Here is a 23992-nt window from a genome sequence, read left to right as displayed (position 1 = left end):
GATGTGTTATTAAATCTCATCACATTCATTCTGTGATCAAAACAGCAGCGATAACGCTTCGTTCCCTGCTTTGTATTCAATAAGCCTCTGTTTCTTTTACTTTAGGTACGAGGGATGGAGCAACATTTGAAACGTGTTGCTGTGAGTCCCGGCCTCAGATTTCCATCTCTGTGTTACAGTGAGGAGGGATGACAGTGAAAACCCATGTACTGTAATTCAATAGCGCAGTCATGTTTTCCTGTATACTCAGAGTGATAAGGAGCTTTAGGTTCAGAGTGAAGATTTCTCTGCTGCCTTTACATTCCTGCAGCGTTTTTCCCTCTGGTATGCATTGCACTGAAACCCAGTGCCTTACGAAAGTACTTATGTCTCCATATTTTGATACATTTTCAACAATAACATCTATTTGTTAGGTTTTTATTTGACAGACACAAAGTACAGTAGAGCATAAAAGTGAAGTAGAAAGATTCACAGTTTTCAAACTTACAAAAAAATTGTTCATTAAATTTTTGCACAAAATCATTTTCAGATAATGAGATTCTAGTCTGCTCATTTCTGCATAAAAATGGCTGCAAGCAGATGTGCATTCAAATGTATGTCTTTGAAAAGCAGAAGTGGAGCCTGCTGCACAACCAACCAGAATGAAACAAGTGGTTTCTGAATGGTCAGTTAGCAAGAAAACGCATGCCTTTTCCAGCAGCCTTTATAAAGCACATGTAGCAGTAAAACCAGCTGACCAAACATGCTGGAGCTCCACATGGGTTGCTAGGCAACAGCGCATTATCTTAAGTTTCTGGAGGTTTTCGAAACGGCTCATTTTTGTCTTAAAAACATTAACTTACTGCCAAAAAATGGCTGTTTTTTTAAGTGCTGTGGTTGTTTTTAGAAGCAGTAGAAAGCTAAATGGAAGTAGAAATATATAGGTAAAGTAGAAAAATGCAAAAAAATAAAAATTTTCATAATAGGGGTCCTTTAAAACATCCTGTTACTTCATATCAAAAGCTCTGTTTTGCTATTTGGGTCAAGGGCGGCGGTGCCATCTCTGTACGGGCCTGTCAGGGGAGGCAGTTATTTAGTTCGAGATGTCCAACCTGTGCTCCAACAGGGCAGCTGTGGCAAAGTTCAGCAGCATATATCTGTCGGGCTCAGCTGATTATTCCGCTTTGTGAGCGCGCTCTGCGGGCCGGAGTGGCACCGGATCCCAGGTCTGTGAAATGCAGATGAGCTGAGCGAATGTTTTTTTATGTGTGTCAGAAGAAAGGAACCAGTATGTGTGTGTGCACATCTACATGAGCGCAGGAGGAAGAATAATAATAAATAAAAATAAATGCGGCTCACATGTGGCATCCCACCGACATGAGCCAGAGCTCAGACTCCCAATTACAGACTGCTGCCTGCCCTCCGCTCGGCCACAAAGGCCTTTGTTATCAGCAGACCCACAAACAGCGGACTGGAATGGATTGCAATGGTGCGCATTGCTCGGCTGATAGCGGCAGAACATTTCAAAAGGAGCAGAGTTTTTCATCCCCTGGTCTGTTTTAATTGCACGGACAGAAGCTGAGGTGTTTCTGGGACGGGTCTGATAAATGTCAGCGCTACGGGACGACGTCTCATTTCTCCGTTTCTCATCGCTGTGAGGAGGCGTGCGAGCCTGACTCATTATCCTTGAAGTTACCTGAAGTGGCGACTCAAGTGCTGAACATAAAGCTGTATAACCTGTGTGTCACCTGCATCTTAAATCATTCGGGTGCTTGGAGGCCTTGAAAATACTTGAATTTCAATTATGTGTTTTCAAGGTCAGTAAGGTCCTTGATTTCTGTACGGACCCGTTGAAGATCCCGCCTCCATTTTCCTGCTGGTGGGCTAAAAGCTGCACGCTAACCATGACTACCATTGGTTTTAGCTGTTAAGCTATCAATATAATCCTCTAAATCTGAAATGTACTGATGTATAAAAGAAAATAAAATTATGCAGTGCTTTGCAACGAGAAAGAATATGACAACTAGATAACAAGGTCAGGAAAAAGCTTTAATTAAGAAATTTGCGAGGGAGAGGGCAGGAGTTCAGCTATGCTAGCTTGACTATGACAACCACAACATGTAGATGTGCTGTGGAATCTGGTGAGTTTTGGTTCAGTTAAAAATTTCAAAAAATGGCAACTTACACTCCAACTCTGACAGATCTTCTGTAGACAGCAGCGATAAATTAGCTTAAATTAGCTAATTAACCACCGCAGTGTTAGCTTAGCTGCAGCTAATCTACCGCAGCGATCACTTTTCAATAATCTTAAAATAAGCATCTCGCCTAGAAATGTAAAAATGTATGTTCTGTTTCTTGTGTGGGAAATTTTTGAGTGTCTTTTTGGGTTGAATCCTGGCACTGAAGTAACGAATCTGTGTGTAGCGTAACCGACAGAGAGCGAGAAAAAAAGTGGTTTTGAGTTGTTTTTTCTGCGTTATTCTTCCCTTTGCTGCACTAAATTAACACTACTTACATTTCCAGGTTTCATTTGATTAACTGAGTGGCAACGCAGAAATGGATGGTATGTAAAAGAATAGAATCGTCTTTCATTTGTTGTTTCTGTTTTAAATGTCTTCCAGTTCCAGTGTTAAATGTTCAATAGAATTTAAAGTTTATTGATCTTTGAGGAAATGTATTTGTGCGTTTTGGTGCCATTAGCATTGCAATTCTTGAAAATTGTCTCAAAACAACAACATTAATGTTTATCACAATAACTTGTGGGAAAATTTATCATCAAGCAAAATTTGCCTAATCTAACATTTGATTAAAACCTTAAATATGGGAAACGTAAAGTACAGCTGAAAGCAGCTGTTTTCAAATACCTAATAAGACTTTTTTTGTTCTCTCTCTCCGAGGTTAAATCAGAGTAATGGGGAGATAATTTTGTTTTATTTCAGTTTAAAAGATTATTACTAACATTAATAAATCATATCATATTATGAACTGAAACAGTTTTTTTTAGTTCATTTGTGTTGATTTTATTTCCAAAGTTTGGGGAGTTTTAAAACTTACCTTGAAAATGCTTGAAAAGTGCTTGAATTTTCTTGAAGGAAAAGAGTCTGAATTGCTTTTGTCACTGCGCTGTAATGTACGGCGCGGCGTGATTTTCCCTCAGAGCCGGCGATAATTAATCACGCTGTATTGAGAGGTCTGGATGCACGATGCAAAACCCCAACGCTTGGCCTCTGCATGCGGTTTATGTGCTTTGATAATTAAAGCGTTATTAATAAGTGCAACTTATCTGTGCAGCAGCGAGTGACCTTGGGAGTGCTGCTTTGTGCAGAGATGTCCGCTGACTGAGGAGGGGGAGAAAATGCTCCTCCAGCCGCTGCGAGGCACAAGTTGCTGCCTTTGAAAGGCTGGATATTCCTCTCAATTAATGGGGAGACATTAAGGGAGTCTTCAATGAACTAGCCTTGCTTAAACAGATATATAGAGCAATTGCTATGCCCTCTGGTGCACAAAGTCAGTTTTAACATCAATTAGTGAGCAATTTATATGCAGAAAGAGTCGAGGCAGAGCGGCCTGATTGAAGTAGCTCACTGTATCTCGTGGTGTGGTCTCTGGCAGAGAGGAAGAAGAGAGGAAGAGGAAGAGCAGATCCTCCACTTACGTAATCGCTCACTGGAATGTGGTCCGGGACGTCCCGGGTGAAACGCTGACCTGTGACCTCAGTGTCGGGCGTGTCTACGTCCTGAGTCTCGGCGTCTGCAGGAGGGAAGGAGATGAGGACGGTGAGTTTCTGCTGTTTGAAAAGGAAATGAGGAAGATTAAAATTTCACCCTGTTCTCCCTGTGGCTTTTTGTAATTAACAAGTGAAATGTGCTCAGATTCAACCTGGGCTCTTTTTTTTCCTTGTTCAGTTAAACAATAATGTTCTTGTTGTACTAACATGAAATTATAATTTGTGAAACATCACGTTTTACAGCATGTTGGAAGGAATCCCAGGAATCCCAGTCTCACCACAACCAAGCAGGCGCGTTGGTTTTACACTGCAAAAACACAAAATCTCACCAAGTATTTTAGGCCTAGATTATCATCCAAATAACTGACTAGAAATACGACAAAACTAACTCATACACAGGAGCTTGTGTTAAAGTAAATGATTCCTTAACACTGATGAAAAGTAATCAGAAATTGGATCTTCTGAATTGATTACAGTTTTGTGACATTATCACTTCATTTCCATTAATATTTCTCATCCAAACAAGGTTTTAGGAGAAATGTTTTCTAACGAGTATATCAGTTAAATATTAAAAGCCTGGATTTCTGTAAATTGAATAATAAACACCGATACATGTAAAGTATCAATGATCTCTCACTAATCACAGATTCTCAGACTTTGCAAGATGTTTATATTTAACAAAATGTTTTCAGTTCAATTTGTTTAGTTTTATCATAAACACATCAAATCCTACTCAGCCTTATTTATCTTGATGACTACAGCTTTCATTTTTACATTTATCTGACAATTGGCCAAAACTAGTTTGTTTTTTCTATTTTCCATAAATATTCTCAGCAAATATACAGAAATATTGTTGTGATGTTCTCGCCAAAACAATGATTTTCTTGTCCTTCATCCACTTTATCTAATTTGGCAGCTTGCTTAGGGTCACGGTCACAATACGTAGAAAGCTTCAACTTCCTGGCTCATATCTTCAGATGTTGATAAAAGATTTCTACAGAATGTTGTTCTTTCCTCTTGATACCATCTGTTGGTGTTTTTCGGCTGGCGAGCTTCTCCCTTTACTCCTCCAAAATGTCACCATGATCATTGTGAACAAACACAACAGGACATTTCTGCATAAATCATCCCAGTTTATAGTTGTTTCTTTTGACTTCTTCCTCTCTTGAGTCGCCTTTCAGTCCAGCGGGACGGGACTTGTCTAATTATTGGAAATGATACTTTCTTACCTGCTTCAACAAGAATCTTCACAAGATCTTTTCGTTCTGAGATTTAAAAACAGATTTTACAAATCTGTTTTTAAAGAGACAGTTTTGGTTCTGTTCATCACAGAACAAATCAATCCCTCAAATCATTTGCATAATTATCTTGTGACACTTGCAGAGCTTCAGAAATATATTTAACCAAATGAGCTAATTGTTCCAGAAACACAAATATTATCAGGATGCACAAAGTCGGTTCAATAAATGGACCTTTTAAGACTTTTTTAAATATTGTGGTATCTAAGATACCAATTTTTTTCAAATCTATTTTTATTTGGCCAAATTTTACACAATTTTAATAAAAAGTTGTTTCACTCTTTCACTGTTCAACAAAACCGCTGGACAAAAAAATTATTTTTAGAGGAATGAAAACATGAAACTCTTTTCCTTTAGCTGTTATAAATGTAACAAATGCTGGAGCTTTTAAAAGAGCCTGCGTAATTATTTTATTACAGAGTTATAACAGTGAAAATATGCTATGTGTCTAATAAAATGTAACTATTTCATTATATAAAGTGTTATATGTTATGTTTCTAATATTATGTTGAGTGTGTGTAACTATTTTTATAATAAATGTTTTATTTTTCATAATGTGGACCCTGGGAAACATAATCTTACTTTCCATGTTTTCCCAGTGTTCAACAGGGAAGCAGTGTGTTTGAGGTGTTGCTTTAAAATTCCTGCACAGATGTGCCTCCATTTGACTCAAATTTCAAATTCAGTGGTGTTTTTTCCTCTGATTTCTCCCTCCATCGCAGCCCTTCAGCCTCTAAACTCTCCTGACACACAAAGAGCAGCTTGAACAAGCTGCTCATGCAGTTGGTAAATCGTGCCGCCTCCACGGACCTCCACATGGCCTGTGGGGAAGCCCTGCAGCTACAGTCTTAATAGTCTGCATTTAGAGGCAGATATGCCCCCTGCTCTCACCAGTCATGGGGGAGGGATGGATCCAGTGGATGGGCATCTGCTGGCAAATCTCCCAGATCTTGGAGTCAAGCAGGAAGTCCGGGTTAACGACGGGCTCCTCGGCAGGAACCCACACTCTGGAGTCCTCCACCTGCACATCCACGGCCTCGGCCTCGTCAACCTGCCGGACGACACCGCACACAACACTCGCGGCTGCACGTCTGTTACACAAACACATTAAAAAGCATGTCGGCTCCTGCTAAAAACACCTCGCTGTCCTGCATTTGCACTCTTCTCCCTGGAGCTGTTCCAGCCTTGTAGCTCCATCTATCACCTTTGTGTCTTCAGAGAGGAGAGCAACCTCCTGACTCCTGACACCCACTGCCCTCCCCTGCTCTCGCCCGCCTCTCAAGCTCCTGGCATGCTTCTTTCTAATATACATCATTGAAATTCACAGAAGCTGATGATTTGACTTTTAAATGACTTTAGAAGTGGTCTTCATTACTCTGAGAGTGGTAGCAATGTCGCGTAATGTGACAGACACAATAAAGTCGTGCATTCTCCCTCCACCCTCCAGACTTTACTTTGCACCCAACGCCATCAGACGGCTTAATTTGTTGGTACTGTAGTTCATGAGCTGTAAAGTAAACTATTATTGCTTAATGATAGGGACTGCATGTCAGTGTTGTCTAATAAAGACATATGACGGGGATTTGTTAATGCTCTCCCCTAACAGTGCAGATATTTATTTTCTTCATGTACATGTAAATACACACGCAAACAAACCCTCTCTTCCCGTTCCCTTGTTAATTAGCCGCCCAGGACAGAGAAACAGTTCACTTGACAAATGTTTTTACAAGGTGATTTTCTTCCAGTCTGCAGCTTAATTGCACATTAGTTAAGCTTGATGGTGTAGAATCCTGGGGCAATAGCAGGAGTGGGAATCATTTATACTGGGTCCTGCCCCCCTCCCTCATCTAGATGCTGTCACTCTCACTTGAGTTACAATTTCACTCCATTTGCTGCTTTTTGTTTATCAGTAGTAGCAACTGCCCCCAGAAAGCTCAGTTTAGAGGAGGCGCATTTCACAAGATGCACATTTTGCCTGTTTTTGTATTTCCATGTGGGTTTCTATTGCTTCTAAAAACAGAACAAAAACAAAGTCTTTTAGTGTCTAGAAAAAGAGCTGTTTTCAAAAACCTTCTGAATGTAACGTCACCAATCAGCACAGATTGCCCAGCCCGTTACCTAGCAACCCCAGGGAATTCCAGCCCGTTACCTAGCAACCCCAGGGAATTCCAGCCCGTTACCTAGCAACCCCATGGAATTCCAGCCCGTTACCTAGCAACCCCAGCTGAGTGCTAGTTCTGAGTTCAAGTGTTTCGATTCGTGCCACCAGCTAATTTGAGCATTTGCTAGAAGAAATACTTGGAGGGAGGGTATTTGTTTCTATTCCTATGTCATTGTAGTTGTAAAAGTAGTGAATGATTGCAGGAGAATAAAAACAAATAAGGATAAAAATGGTTAAAACACATTTTGCTGGACTGCTACTGAAAAAAAAAATCAGGTATTTGTATGTGCCTGTGAACAATAATCAAAAGTAATAAATTGTAGACATTATATAGTCTACAATCTGCTAACACCTTCAGTTAATGTCATAAAAGATGCGATTATTATAAAAATAAAGTCTTGTTTTGTCCATGATGAGTCCACTAGAGGGCGTACTGACAGTAGTTTACCGTTCCAATGGGTCCAATACACAATCCTCGACAGAATTATAATTTATGGATTAAATTATGGCAACTATTATCTTGAAACAAGTATTTGAATTAACATAAATAAATATGCTACACTTTATTGAGATACATTTTAAAAATAACCCAGAAGTATTTCTTCGGTGCATGAGCCAACGGTACGATTCGTCATTCAGTGACCAGTTGGGTGACGTCTCATTTGGATTTAAAGAAACAGGAGGCCATAAAATAACTCATTTTTAAATGAGCTCAAAACAGGCAGAACTGATCTCAGAAGGTTTTTGAGCAGGTTTTGTATAGGCCATTGACCCATCTCAACCTGTTAAGGGAAGCATTATAAGTCACCTTTAAGCCAATTCTGCTAGGTCAGAGGTCATGTTGGATGCAGGAGGTATTCACCCTTTTTTTTTTACACTCTCCTTCACTTTTAATCACCAAGCAGAACAGTAATGATAACTGGGACGACTGGAGTGTGCCGCATGGTGATGGTGGTACGACAACAGAGGTGGTGCTCCGGCGCTGTGCAGCAGAAATTAAAATCAAACACAAACAGCACTCTCTAATTGGACCTCTTAACCACTGGAGCCAAGTGAGACTTCACTGGGAAGTAAATGGAGGTCAGGACACGGGGCTCACAACAAGACTTTGACTTCACAGTTGAGAAACGACTCCAATAACTTGCAGTAGGAGAGAGAGAGAGAGAGAAGAGAGAGAGAGAGAGAGAGAGAGAGAGAGAGAGAGAGAGAGAGAGAGAGAGAGAGAGAGAGCACCCAGGGGGAAGTGGGAAAGGTCAGTATTTTAGCATGGGGCATGGATTTCTAAATGCCAGTTGACAAGCACAAAGACAACATGATTACACACTGCCAGTTTGTACACACTTCTGAAAGGCTTTTCCATTTTCTATTGACAAATGATATATTATTAAGACACAAGCAACTTTTTATCATGTATTGGACCTTGGAAATGATGGCAATTTGTTTTCCAGCAGCCTGCTCCTGGAGCATGTATGGCTTTCGCCTACAGTGCACAACTTAATTATATACCAGTTGTGCTGTAGTTAACAAATTTACCCTCTCCTGCCACCGTGTCCCAAGGGGGGAAAAGCCTGTCGACATGACACATTGTTTAAGCGCCACTGTTTGCCAGAGATCAACAAAGATTTTCTCATCGTACCCAAGAGCTTTCACATGCCAAAGCCACGGAGGTTTTTTATCTGGTTAACTAGTGACTGACAAGTTCTGCTAAGAAAGTAAAACATCTGATTCACACACTGTAAAACGTTTGAGCCGCATTTAGTTGCGTTTACTGTCTTCTGCTTGCAAAGTCGAATAAATTTACGTTACATTGATCTGACTCTTGTGGTTATTTCAATGTCCTGTTCACACAAAATGTTTTTGAGTGGAATTCATTGTGATGTTTAACAAAATTTATTAAAATTTGAAATTTTATTATTCTAAATAATTATTTTAATGTGATATTGTGAGTAAAATAATAGATAGAAGTTTTTTTTCCTTGCATATTGTGCAATAGTTATATGGTTTACATTGCAGCATTAAGTTAAAACCCACAATTCAATATTAATGAACTTAAAAACAATGTTTAGACAATTTGTCTCCTGTTGTCAAATCGACTTCATGAACTTTAATTTCTGAGTTAAAACCAAAACAATTTTCTTGTTGACTTAAATTGTGTTTTCCAGGCAGCAACTGGGCTTTCATTTTCAAGTTAAAACACCTTCAAATGTTTTACAGTGCAAAGCAAATAGCAACAATATAATACTAAACATGTCCAACAGGGGGCAGCAGCTTATTAGCTATTTGCATTGTTTTTTGTCCAATTGCACTTCTCTTTTATTTTAGTTATTTGACACATATTTGTTAACATCTGGATGAAACACATGTTTCACAATTTGTTTCCATTAAAAACATGCACAATTTTTTGTTGATATCCTGCTGGAAAACACAATTGTGTTTCCATTAAATAAGGAATAAAATTAAAATCCCACCTAAATAAACTTGGTGATTAAGGCAATAAGTATGTCTTATTGCATACTTGATGCAATAAGGCATCAAGTATCACAGCAGCGATGGACGTAAACTGTTAGATAAAATATATTCATAATTCAGCCGATCAGAGCTGCGGTCTCTATTAAGCAAAATTATTTTTGTAATTTCAATTTGTGAGATTTGATGGTCAATGAAAACACAGCCAATGTTACACAAGAATAAAAATTGGTTTCAGAATATAAAACAAGGTTTTTAAATTATGTTTTAATAACAAGAAACTGGATTTAATACCAACCAAAAAGTTTTAAAGTGACTGAATATAAATGTTGGTTAAAAGAAATTTAAATTACATTAAATTACACCTTTTCACTTTGAATAGCACATTTCATCAAAATGGAAAACTAAAAAAAAAACCCCAGTCAGTGTCGGAGAAAAGCCTGGATAAATTGGTTCTAAGAGAAAAAAATATTTTGGCTCAGGTGAAGCCCACCTTAAGCCTGCCTCTCTTTTTCTGACCACTTTACCTTTTTAGCCTGTTTCTTTGAGCTGCAGCTTTAGAAACAGCCTGCAGTAGTTTTAAATGTACCGTGTTCAGTGTGGGACAAATTACGCTGGTTTTTGAAAATCAGGTATTTTATCTAGTGGTTGTAATCTAGAGAAAAAAGCCATAAGTCTGTGAGACTTTTTTTTCTAACCTCATGCAGCAAACCTTGTTTAAATGAGACTGATGCAGAGAGAAGCCATATGCTTGGCAGCAGAGCATAAGGTACCAGGTTGTGTTTTGAGGGCTTTGTAATTCACATCGACAAAATCTCTTCTGTTATTGTTTAAGGGACAAAAGCTACAGGATCTTTTGAGTGCAGAGATCCCAAAACGGCAGATCATGATCTCAATGTGATTAGTAATAACGGCTAATCTCCACAGATTTACTAGATTTCATAATAATTCAGCAGGAGCCGGTGGGTTCAGTGGAGAAGAAGAGATGTGGAAAACCAGAGTGGGTTAAAGAAGAAACACCGCCTGGTTGCCTCCAAGCAGAAGACCCCAGAGGTGACAGGAATGTTTTTTTTAGGCTGGTCAGACCCACAGGTGCTCTTTTCTTCTTTAGAGAGTTAAAAACCTTTGCTTCATATTTTCAGATTGCAAAGAGGATTCAATTTTGCATTGGATTGTGTTGATATTAAACACAAATTACACAATAATTACATTTCTGCAGACATAAAAAGTAGACTTTATACTTTCTATGCTGAAGTCATTTACCATAAAAATACTAGTAAGTACTTTATTGATGACTATTATAAAAGTGATGTATGTCATTTTTATTAAAAAAATATTTTTTTTTTTACATATTTGTTAAAACTGTTGCTATGCTGTGACAGATAATCTGTGAAGAAAATCTCCTCTGCAACTAGTGCAACTAGACAACCAATCAGAGCCAGGAGGAGGGCCTTAGTGCTGTCAATCACAGTCTTGTGTGGCGCTGCTCATTCTCCCTCTCCATTTTCCCCTTGGTCTTTGTAACGCTGCAGCTCGCATAGGCTATTTTGAATGCTAGGATAGTTAGCATGGCATAATGGCAGCTAAACAGTTTTCCTGTAACGGTAAATTGTTTCATCCACATTAGCGTATTTAACAGCAAGTACATGAGATTGACTGACAGCGGTAAAACCCGCCTTCTGGCTCTGATTGGTTGTTTTCGCCACATTTCTTTAAACGGCCGTAGCAGCTCAGAGACAAGGTAGAGATCAATCTTTTTACAAATTATCTATATTATGACAAACTGCCACAACATGGTGACAATTGTAACAAATACGTAAAAAAGTAATTACAAGAACCTCGGCTGACCAAAGTACTTCATAATAATCACAACATCACAGGCTGATAAATGATAAAACAAAAAATAAATAAAAATTAAGTTTGCTAATAATAATAATAATAATAATAATAATAAATACAATTCTAAAATTGGCAGAAAACACAAAAAAACCCCAAAAAACACTTAATTTCAGCTGAAATTCCCAAAGCCTCTAATCAATCAAGTACAAATAACTCCCTGAACCCTTTAAAAAAGTTAAGGCTAATGAGCCAATTTTCCGTCATTCTTTTCTCAAAATTGTAAAATACAGTAAATATTACTTTTTGTAAGTTGGTGTGACTTTAATAAAATCTTGACACTGACAGTATTTCAACTTCTCAAAACGAATTTAAAACACAATCGTTGCAAATAACAGTTATGTTTTTAAAGAGTGTCAACCAAATGAAGATTGAAACCAAATCTCGATTTAATTTTGCTGTTCAGCTTTACGTTTTCTGTGATTTTGCAGCACAAATGTCAGATTTCCCCCCGAATGTTTCGGTCCATTCACCGACTTTCTGTAGAATATTCTGAAACCATTCACACAGTGCACCGCAGGACTTTGATGTATTTACATCCTCTGCAGTGTTTTTGTTTCTTTGCGCACCGTTTTGTTGTCTTGAGTGGGCGGTTTGGGGTCGGTGGGTGAACGCTGGCCATCCATATTAAGAAGCTGCTTAATGGACCAAACATCATCTACTGACAATGTTAAAGACTGTGAGGGAGGGAGCTGCTGATTTCTGACTCACACTGCAGGGAACTGGGATGAAGCTCAGGGATTACTCCCTCAGACATTTCATTGAGAAGGAAAATTGAAAAGTGGAGAAAAAAACCTGGCGAACAATTCGTATTTGTCACCTGGTTCCCCCACCACATGGGCTGCATTTCCTTATCAGCGACTTGCAGTTTTCTTACAGTTTTCTCTTTTGTTTTTCCCATCAGCTCCTAAGCCTGCTGCTGTTCCTCTGAGCCCCTTTTTTTCTTGAAAGCCTGTGTTGAGTTTAAGCTGGGAACCATTACTGCTTAGGTTTAACCCCTGTGTGCTTCAGCACTTGAGGAGGAACTTGTCGTGTTGATCCTTTACAGGGTCACATATGGGTGGATGCTCATGGAGGACAGATTAGAGGGGGGCGCACTGAGTGTGAGGACAGATTTGGGTCACCGTTTATTACCTGAACATGTTCTACCCCCAATATTGAGAAGGAAAATATTAAGTTTAATGATTCTGCTTGTAGGTTCCCGTAACGTGTGACGTATTGAGCACGCTCCCTATTTATATCCAAGATGGCGTTGCGTTATATTTCACAGAAACAGACGAAGCTGGGGCCACTTGCACCATGTTCAGGAGTCCAATCATAATAAAAAGAGTAAACAGTTGAACGACTGTAGCGTTTGACTCTTTGCTTAGCCCATCCTACATGCATAATCTCCATCTCACATTAACATTTATAGCATTTATATTTTCAGTAAATTAAAATATATTTTCCGACAAGTGTACGATATTAAAAGCATAAAAGCTTTCGAGGTGCAAAATGTTCGTTTGACGGAGGGATTTTTATTGTTTAAGTTTTAATTTTGTTTAAATGGAACACAACAACATGGTGCACATTTTGGACTTCAGATTTTATTTCCTAATTCAATGAGAATCAATAAGGAGCCGAATCGATAAGTCAGACTAGCAATGGGATCGGTATTGATGACTTCTTATCAATTGGCATAAACCATGAAGAGGATGACAGGAAGTAGTTGGCAAGTATTTTGAACCATATTTTGAATTTAATTTTAATTTAACCAAAATTGCGAAATTGTGATTTTACGACAACCCTGTGCGTCACATCAAACTTCATCGCATTTCTCTGTTTGGCTTTCAGTCAAAACCCACAAAAAAATCCCCAAACAGGTGTGCATGTTCCCACAGAGTGGTGTCAAGTAGTTTCTCAAAGGCACCGCAGCACATCTGGTAGAATAACAAGCATTTTGCAGACGGGGCGCGATAAACGCTGGAAAGACACTGAAATGTCTCTTGTGGAATCGGTGAAGGAGGATCAGGACAGCAATTAGATGCTTCAGAAACTGAAAACAACTGGGAGATGTGACACTGTTTTTATTGAACCTTCATGATTGTCATTTGATACAAATCTCTTTTGTGCATCAGGTTTTTATAATTCTGATGTTACAGTCCTCAAAATGTAATGGGCGTTGAACTCTTCTTCTGCAAAAATGCCAAATATTTAATTAAAAAGAAGGTAGTTTGGATAACCCTGTATTTGAAGGTCATGACATAAACATGAAGGAGACTTTGTAAATGTGTATAAATGTTGTCATAAAGTGTCATTTGGTAAATAATGACACTTTTAATGCAAAGTGGCCTTTTTTATTTCAAATTTTAAAGCAGTTTTGCTTCAAAAGTGAGTAGAATAATACAAAGTTAACTCTTTTAATGCACTTAATTCAACATTTAATACAACTTTGCATTAAAGATGTCATTATAGAAAAATACAAAGTCGACTCCTTTCATGCACTTTTTACTCAACTTTTAATGCAACTTTGCTTTAAAAATGTGATTATTTACCAAATGACACTTCATGAAGGAAGACTCCTTCATGTTTATGACAGTAGTTATGTCAGTCTTAAGCAACACCCCTTCAAATAAAGTGTCATCGTTGTTTGTGGTTAAGATTGTTCCTGAAATATAGATAAATTTGTAATAAAAAAATCAAATTTGTAAAAGTTAAGGCAACCTTTGATAGTCAGGAATCCCACTTGACTCTTTGCTTCCTAAAGGCAAAGTTGCACCAGTGAGAGCAAATTGCAGTGAAACGTGGCTTAAATGGCCCTTTGAACCATTATTTTTATTAAACATAAGCGTGTCTGTCAATACTGGGATGAGCCCAAGTCACTTTGCTGTCCTTTCATGCTTCACTCTGGAGCTACGAATTGAGCCAATTAGGCTTTCCGGTACACAAAAGAAGACGGAGATGGCACGGACATATGGTGCTGCCTGGGCAATTAGTATCTGTAAACGCAGATCAGACAATATGAAGATGAGAGGAACAAAAAAAATGCTTTTTGGTGTAACAGCTTGTGTTACTAAAGTTTAAAAACTAAAGCTGGACTGACAATTGGCTTTTTTTAGAAAGATAAAGCGATGAGTGGGGAGCGATATTTGCCAGCCACTTCTTCTTAGCTTAAATCTGAAATGTAAATGAGAGCATGCTTGGAGTTGAGACGTTTGAGGAAAGGATTTTCTCTTTCAACGCGCGGCCCACTCGCCGAATTTTACTGTGACACTGAAAAATGGGAATTTTGATTGACTGAATTTTTTCCCACTCCTTGTTCTGAAGTTCACATTCGACTTTAAGAAGCCTGATAACTAAAATGAATCACCCTAAACTTGGAGAAGGGGAGTCTTCTGAATTTTACAAAGAAAGGCATTGCTTAAAAATACAATTTTAATGGTTTACCTCTCGCTCAGACCTCTGCAGCAACCCTTCCCCCTTTAGGCTATTTGGGTAGAGTCTTTGGAGGAGATGATTAAAAATTAATGGTGGCTCAAGATTGACAGCAAGCACCATTTGATGTGAGCCACAAAGAGGCAGAGGGTTTGTGGTTAGCTTTCTGGCAGTTTCACAGGCACCACAAACCCCAGCTTATTCCTCAGTGAGGGTAGGGGAGATAGGATGAGATGGACAGACTGAGGATTTGAGTGCTGGTTATCTTCTGACAATATGCATGGCCGCCTCCTGCAGGTCGGCATATAGGAAGAGCATGAAGGTGTACTGTACCGTCCTTTCCCCGCCGTCAGCCTCCGCCTCGTCCACTGTGGGTAGTTTCTTCGTTTGGGTCCTGATGTAGCACCTCTGATGTTCAGCAAACCGTATCCCAGTGATCCCCTTTTTGAAAAGGAAAGAGAAATGAAGAGGCACTCAGAAATTCAGATGTATGTATCATTCATCGTGCCGTCTGTGATGTGGATGTGCCGTAAGAAGTGCGGCGTTCATTTTAAAACACTGCTTTTTACTGATAGCCAAAGTTGTTAAAGTTAAACCTAATGAATGAGAAGAGGTGTGTTTTGAACTCCTTCTGCTTATATAAAATTGATGACTGCTTGGACCTTCACAACTCTCCGCTCGCTTCAAAGCTGGATGAAGCAAAAGGAAAAAGGCAGGGGACGTTCCACCGGGGCTGCATGGCGGGATGCATCACGCCGGAGAGCCGAGTGACATTGTTGAGAATGAAGTGTTTTCTACAGAGAGCGCTCCCATTGAATTAGCCAGTCATAGGACCCTGTCACTCTCTTAATCTGCTCACTGGAGTGTGGAGATGCTCTCTTCAGCTCCAATGATGATCCTCCACCGCGTGGACGGCGGCGCCATTCAGTCTGACACACAGGGCCTCAAAAGGCAGAGAAGATCTGTTGATTTTTCCCCTCATAGCTATTCTGTGTTAATCTAAGATATTCAGCCAGAATAAGGCTGAAAGACTTTCTGGAGCTCATTTTAATTTTCCTCTTCTTCTTTTTTGCACAGCTTCCTGTATTAGAATAGACGGCTCGATCTACATCTGAGACCGCCGCTTTAAACTTGTATGAAGTGAAATTTGCATGAACCAGAGCACAATAATGGACGTGGTTCAACCTAAATTTAATTACAGTAACACATAAGGCTGTTACAACGTCTCTTATTAATCTGTTAACGTAACCATGTGGTTATAATTTCACTTTTTTGTAAATTTTTGCAGTACCATCACTCTGGAAACTAGATAGAAGAGACGCAGAACAAAGTGATGGCTGCCATAATCTAATACAAGTGATTTTTATCTCTGAAAAGAGCAATAATGGTCTGGAGCAGGAGAGCATGATGTTTATGCCAGGCTTTATTGTGATGAGTCTTTGTTTAATTTGGGCCGGCTGTGTTGGTGAGAAGAAGGAAAGAGGGCAACGCCACGATGAGATCCAATGATTACCGGGCCTGGTCAAGCAGAAAATGAAGAAAGACACATTAACACAGGGAATGGGAATGGAAAAGTGATTTCATTTTAATAGACGCTGCTGAAATATTTGTATGTGCATGCTCCAAGTCTCTGATAACATGTTGCTGCCTGTCAAGACATCCGGCTCCGTCGCAGCTAAAGTTGTGAGAGTTTTCTGGAAACATATTCAAACTGTAAAAACTCAAAACTACATTGATAAAAAATGCAGAACTCTAAAGTCCAACCTTTATCTTGAGTAAATTTATTAAGGACTGTTAAGAAATTACTGGTCTTAGACAATTATTGGGTTTCCTAGAAATAATTTTTTTCATTGATACTTTATTTTTTCCAATTTGAGAAAACTTTAATTAGTAATATCTTGCTTTTTCTTTCCTTGGGATATCAACATAACTAAATGCAAAGTTCAGTTTTCTTCAGCCTCTGGCCATTTGGCTGGACAAGCAGCCATTTTGTTTCTTTTGTTCCTCACACACATCATGAAGAATTTGCAGGAGTCTTTGTTGTGATGGAGTTACAATCTCCAAAACAAAATTTAGACGCCATGTTCTAACCTTTCTTTTAAAAAAAAGCCTTTATTGGTTCATGTCAGTCTGTATTAATTAACATTTAATACATCAAAAATGCATTATAAAGAGGGAAAATATACACATTAGTGACATCTGACTTTAAGTCATAAAACTCAGAAAAAAGTTAAACTTATAGTCTGTAAGATATGATATTTTTGACATGGGAATTCCAAAAAGTAAATCTATTCAGATAAAGGTTGAATTTTTCATTTTGAGAACTGAAAATAAAGACAGTAATGTAAATATTCATTCTTTAACGTTATACTTTTAATATCAGAGCAAGACTTAGAGAAACTCCTGTTAGTTTACAAATCTAGAACAAAATTAAAAAGTACCATCTTCTTAACAGCCCAGAACAATAATCGAACATGGAGAACCAACATTTAGTTTTATACCTCACTAATCTTAAACTAGTTTTATCAGAACAAGAATCCAGAGAAACTAGTTTATAAATTCAACTTATTCTTATTACACACAGGGAACCAATATGTAGTTTTATACTTTTACCTTTTTGTTTGTATTTCCTTCTAAACAATGTAAAGCTCATTGAAATGCCTTGTTGCTGAAAATGTGCAACATAAATAAAATTACCTTACCTTGATATTGATAAAAGTACCACATTATTTCACTTACAACAAACATTTTTCTCATAAGTGAAACAATCTGCCAGTAGAACTCACACTTTTTTAATGTTAAATTATTTATTTGTTGAAAGTTACTTATAATTTAATTTAGTCTTACTCCAAGTGAACTAAGACATTTGCACCAGAAACCAGGCCAAATTACCTGATAAGATTGTGCGTTTGCAGTGATATTTTACATCTGAAGTGAAGCATCAAACATAATGCAACACATTTTCCAGGTTGGCTTTGCTTTTGTTGCTGCATCTGGACCTTCTCCCACTGTTCGGGGGTTGCACTCAATCATGTACATCCAGGGAGGATGTTGAGTTTCTGTAGGCTATCCTCCTCACTCATCATCATCATCATCATCATCATCATCATCATCAGTAGAGTTCCTGGCAGTCATGAATTTATTTTAAAAAATGCTCCAAAGAAATTTCAGATGGATGAACGCCTGAGGCAAGTTTTGATGGTTCCGTTTCATTTGCAGCAAGAAGAGGAGGCAGCAGAGCACATGGCAGAAGAAAAGAGGTTAGATTTCTTTTAAATTCCCCTTTGACCAATATATTCTCACCGCTAACAGCTATCTGAGAGAAGATAAATGCATAAAGCCTGCATAACCACCTTTGAGAAGCAGCTTCTCCTGCACCATTTGCAGACAATGAGAGCTTTAATTTTCTGTGTTTTACAGATAAATTAAAGCTTAACCCCCCGAAAAAGAAAACAAACTAAGTCAATTGCCATTTTTATTTATTTTTTTTATTAAGAATGTCTGAGCTCACCCGCTATTTCCCGAAACATCTGTGTTGATTTATTGCAGGTGGCTACCTCATACTTCAGGCTAGATGCCATTTGAAGGTAGGAAGCCAAAACTGATTACTGACAGCTTCTGGACCACGAAAGGAGCCAAATATCCCCGTATCTTTGCAGAGAGGTGGCAGCACTCATGTCTGAGGGTTATGTCTGATCAAAACCTGGCAGGTGGTAAATGAAAGAAAAACACTGTTCACTCTTGTTAAACATGTTCTGCTGTAGTATAAAATTTGAAGAAAGAATCTCTGCTTTCCTTTCACACATGGATATTTGTCCAAATGTAACTACTAATTCACATAATTATCTTCAAATATTGCATTTGCAAAGTAAAATATCTTCCGACTGTGTTTCAGCTGTTGTGTAGGTTTTAAAGCTTTGGCTTCAGACCTGATCTAATGAATATTTCAGGCCGGCGTGGTCAGTGTAACAGCATGAACACATTTTTAGCAGCCAGTCGGTTTTCAAAACTGGTCTTATCTATGAAGTTTATTTGGTATTCTTCTTCAATCGCTCTTCAATACCTCTTTGGTGTAGTTTGGTACAATATTTTATAGTCTGTGTATTCAGGAGAACATTTCCCGCATACCAATGCGATGACAAACTTAACACACTGGTAGGCCTTGTGTTTGTCTCAAGCAGTAATGTTTTACTGTCACCCCGCTAATGCCGCTGTTTGACGCCATTAGCTCCGCCCTCACTCTGCAGTACCATTGTGATATGGATCCTTTCCAACGCATGTAAGATTCTGCTACAAAACTGCTTGCTAACAATGACTAGCATTGGTTTTAGCTGTGAAGTTATCAATATAACTGGATAAATCTTAAAAATATGCCTGATACGTTGAAGAAAAACACATAGTTCATCAACACTACAACTAGATGATAAAGTCAGGAAAAAGTTTTAATTAAGAAGAAAAATAGCGAGGGAGGGGGAAGTAGTTTAGTTACGCTAGCTTGACTTTGACAATTGGGACGTGTAGATGTGCTGTGGAATCCGATTTGATTCGGATCAGTTAAAAAGTATTAAAAAGAGACCTAAACAATCTGACAGATAAGTGGAGCATCTGTTTAAATGAACTAGTCAACCACCGCTGGTTGGCTTAGCTAATAGCAGCAGTAGCAAATATACCACAGTGATCATTTATTAATAATCACAAAATAAACATCAAGCCCAAAACCATAAATCTGTAATGGACTGCATGTTCAGTTCTTTGTGTGGGTAATGTTTGAGTGTCTTTTGGTGTTGAATCCTAAAACATACGGTCTCGTTGTTGCTATGTTCAGTTGTATAGGCCTCTTTTACAATGGAACCAACATGACGAACCGAGCCACACCGACCCGGACCATAGTGGTAACTGGGCCAAGAGGCTTATTGTTTGGGAGTTACTTGGGTTCAGTAAAACTATCTGCAGCTAAACTGGAAAATCTTTTTACATTTTAAACACTTATGGGTTCCACTTTTTGCAGAAATTGTCTTGGTACTCGTGCGGCCACAGGTACAAAATTTTGCTGTTTTTGTCAAGTTTTGACAAAAATATCAAAATGTGCCCAGAAACATAAAAATTGAACGCTAAATAACTTTTTAAGTGTGTCAGCAAAAAAATATTGATTTGGGGATTATTTACAGAGTAAAACTTTGTTAAAGAATCTGTTAGGTGACATCAAACTACAACTTTGGGGAACTTGTTGTGTTTTTGGAACACTTTCTTCATTCCTTTGTTTCCTACTTTGTTTGATAAATGATTAATCTTAGGTGCTTTGCTTTTTTCTACACCAAACAAAATATTCCCTGTGATCTTTATGCCTGGAGGAAGAAAAGGACATGGTAAGCACTTCAACATGCAGGGGACAAACTGAGGCTAACTGTCTGTCAAACATATTCTCTTTGTTGCAAGTTTGAATTTGAAAACCTCTCCTATGGTTTTGCTTTCTATTTCATTGTCAAATTTCACAACAGAAATACCAAAACATCTTTTAAATCATCCAGCAGGTCTCTGATTTTCCTCTCTGGCAGTCCAACAAGATATTTTGATTTATTGGTCTACCACTTTAAAACTATTATTCATGCTGACTTCCACTGCTTAATTACATTACAAACTGAGGAAATGACCCCTGAAAACACTTTGCTGTCCTCTGACGGGCTTCTCCTGCTTTGTAAGCTTAGATGACTTTAATTTTCATAATGCCAGGGTGCTGCTTTAAGCTGCTGATTGCTGTGATGAGGTTTAAGGAATCAGATATTAATGAAGCTTTAAATTGTCGTCAGCTAACAAAGGCTAAATAACTGACACACCTAACAAACTAATCAAGATCTGATTTAAAAGTTATTTGGGAGGTTAAAGGTGTATGAAGTTTTGCAGCTACCTGGATCTTTGTTAATGAATCTACATTTTTAACTTTATATCTATTAGGAAATATTTTGTTCTCTACTCAGTAGTTCCAGATGTTTAAGGCAGCAGTGCTCAAATAAAAAAGTTTAGATTTAAAGTCATTATGTGAGGGGAAAACATTACAGCTTCAACAAAAAAGGAGTTTTCTACATGACAAGGTCAAACTGGGATCACCGGAAAAGGTTAAAGGAGAAATGTTCAGTGAAAATAAAGCTAATGCAGACGTGTGGAGTGATATAAAGTATTCGATACACACAATAGAGTTTGTTTGAGGGCAGGAAGTCTCTTCACTCAAAAAAAGATACCAAATACAACAATTTTGAGTCTTGTTAATAAACTTAAAGTGTCTTTTTTTTTATACCTTTTTTATCTTCTGCTGTAATTCTGCAGAGGAAGAGGAAGCTTGATGGAGGTAACAAATTTATATGCAATATGCTAAATGTACGGGCCTCGTTTTCCTGGACACTTTTCACGTTCAGTCCAGAACATCTGGGGGATTGTCATTGGTTGACAACAATGTTTAGGTTTTCATTAAAGGGACGCATTATGTGTTTTCCAGGCACATAGTGTCATTTTATTACACAATCAAGTATCTCCAGTTATAAAAAATGCTATATATGTCAAATATGACTTTAAAAAAATGTTGTTTCCTGATTTAACCCCTTAATGCCTTGAAATTGGGCCTCTCTCTCTTTCTGAAACTCTACCTTCAGGAAGTCACCACAACATGGCTCCTCTATTAACCCTTTATTAACCCTTCACACTGAGAAGTAGCTCCTATAATGAGCTCAGCAGACGTGCACAGAGGTGTTCGCTAATTGATGCTGGCTAGTCTGAAGGAGCTGAGTAGAGCTGTTTTGTAAGGCAGAAGCTCGGAAGCTTGGCAACTGAAACTCTGAAGAGGAGCTTGGTACTCAGAGGCGGAGCCAGGTTCACCTGGTTGTCATGGAGACTAAAGGATTTGTCAAGCATGCATGAAAGAATCCAGGCAACACGGCAGGTGGGTTTTTGAAGAGGGAATAACATTATAGGATGAAGTAAAACTCAAACAAAGTTGATTTTAAATAATTACATAATGCCCCTTTAATAATAAAAAAAATACAGGATGGAGTGAAATGAGAAAATTGGCACAACAGCTCAAGAAAGGAAAGTTCATGCTACTGGTTTGGCAGTACTTACTTCAATAATTATTAATGTTGACTGATCTATTATTTCAGCTGCTGCGCTCCTATTCCTAACCCTGTTTCATTTCTTATTTATGTTGTTTTTTCTTGGCTATAATTTGTACATTTCCAGGCCTATAAACTCTTTCCTTCTCTTTGTCCACCCTCCCTGCTGCAACTAAGTCACACAATAAAAAGCAACAACATGATGTTAGAGAGGTCAGTCTCAAAGCATTATCCTAACATTAGGTGGTTTTGATACAGATGATACAGATGAACCATTTTACAGATTTAAAAAAATTCATATTGATTGCAGCAATACATTCTCTCAGGTTGTCTTCTTTCCCCAGCTAGGGCAAATATAATGCTCTTCAGCCCCAAGGGGAATAATAGTTTCATTTTCCACTTTCTCAACAGCTCCCAGGTTTGATTGAGTTCATGTTAGAAGGTGCTTCATAACAACCAAGGATATTCACCTTTTCTTATCCTAAAAAATCAATTCTAACATAATTGCTCAAGCACAAACTACCTGCAAACTATTGTGAGCTTTGTTAGTTCCTCTCCTCCAATGAGGCCTGAATCATTGTGTTCAGTCAGTTGTTGCTTTTATTCTTTAATGTCGGAGCGCCGGATCAAACAAACCTCCTCAGGGACATGCTTCACCCGCAGGAAGCGGGACAACAGCGAGCAGATGTGTTTATGCACGTTTCCGATTTATTCACACAGACATACATTCAGTTTCTTATTGGTGTGGAAGAATGAGACTTCAGAGGTTAATGCCGTCTTTCGCTGTGCTGGTTTCCATCATTGATTCATTTTCCACTCACAAAGACCATTGTAACAAAAACAATACCCGCTCAGTGTGGGGTTTTTGTTCGGGATGAAGTGCAACCTGTAACTTTCAGCCTTGCAACCCCAACATTTCACAGTAAATAATGGAGTGAGAGTAAGAGCATTCATTACCCAGTCAGGCTGTGCACTCCTTTCTCCCAGATGCAGAAGGTGTAACATCCTGCACACTCGAGCAGGATTTGGGAATGAAAGGTAAGTTAATGAGTTTTACTGCAGACAAAATAGCAGCTCCAGAAAGTGAGGAACACATAAAGGAAGGCTACTTAATGGTGTTTGTTTTTGCACTGTAAAGAAGTTGCTGTATAGAATTAGTGTGAAGAAAGCACTTCTTGTTTCTTTCTTTCTTTTTTTTTTTAGCAAGACTGATCTTTTTTCTGTGTTGCTGAATGCTCATAAATCTCAACATCTGCTGCTGCTTTAGCACCATTTACTGATGTGTGTGAACATTATTTAAAAAGGCTGATTAAACCTTCAGTATTTATAAAAACATTCATGAACATTCATATATTCATATATATATATGTATATATATATGAATATAAAAAGCTTTAATTTTCTTTTCCACTTTCTATTTCTGTTGTTTGTCAAACATTTTTTTTTCTGTTCAAAGGATCAAAATCTAAGAGAAAAACATGACTGGAGGGAAATGAGAAGAGCCGTCTTTTGGCTCTTCAGCATGACCGTTTCTCTTCTGAAGAGAAGATATGATTGTGTTTTCGATTAGCATCAACGAAGGGTCAGCTCCATACGGACTTGTTTAACCTTTTTACTTACATTCTTGAAGTCGTGCACCTCCACAACCTCCTTACTGCCGTTCCCCATTCTGAAGATCTCAGTGAGGTCAGCTGGGTCAATCTCCATCACACTGTTTGTCTCTACGCCGTCCACCACGGCTTTGTACTCATGGTCATACACCTGCAATGATATGAACCACCAGAAAACTCTTACAATAGCTCAGACCGTTAAAGAGATGGTGAAATTCAGAGTGTTTTAAGTTGCAGCTACAATGTCTGTCAAAAGTGCTTTGGGCTTTAGCAACACAGCATCTCAGATTTTTAATTCAAACGGGTCTGGATCTTACCGACAGCTGTTCTTCCAAATGGAA

At 38.4% G+C, this 23992-nt stretch overlaps 1 protein-coding gene across 1 annotated transcript in view; it reads right to left on the bottom strand.

Moving 5' to 3' along the window:
* LOC129360637 (tenomodulin-like) overlaps positions 1–23992 on the bottom strand; it is a 66202-nt gene that overhangs the window by 4839 nt on the left and 37371 nt on the right. Inside the window, exons 4-7 of the mRNA XM_055030963.1 lie at positions 23662–23802; positions 15275–15382; positions 5896–6055; positions 3635–3729 (exon numbers count right to left, since the gene is read on the bottom strand). Coding sequence (XP_054886938.1) covers positions 3635–3729; positions 5896–6055; positions 15275–15382; positions 23662–23802 — 504 coding nt within the window. The remainder of the gene's footprint in view (positions 1–3634; positions 3730–5895; positions 6056–15274; positions 15383–23661; positions 23803–23992) is intronic.

The sequence above is a fragment of the Poeciliopsis prolifica genome, unplaced genomic scaffold (genome assembly GCF_027474105.1).
Source record: "Poeciliopsis prolifica strain line A6 unplaced genomic scaffold, Auburn_PproV2 SCAFFOLD006, whole genome shotgun sequence".
Classification (NCBI taxonomy): Eukaryota; Metazoa; Chordata; class Actinopteri; order Cyprinodontiformes; family Poeciliidae; genus Poeciliopsis; species Poeciliopsis prolifica.
This window is presented reverse-complemented; position numbering and strand designations above follow the sequence as displayed.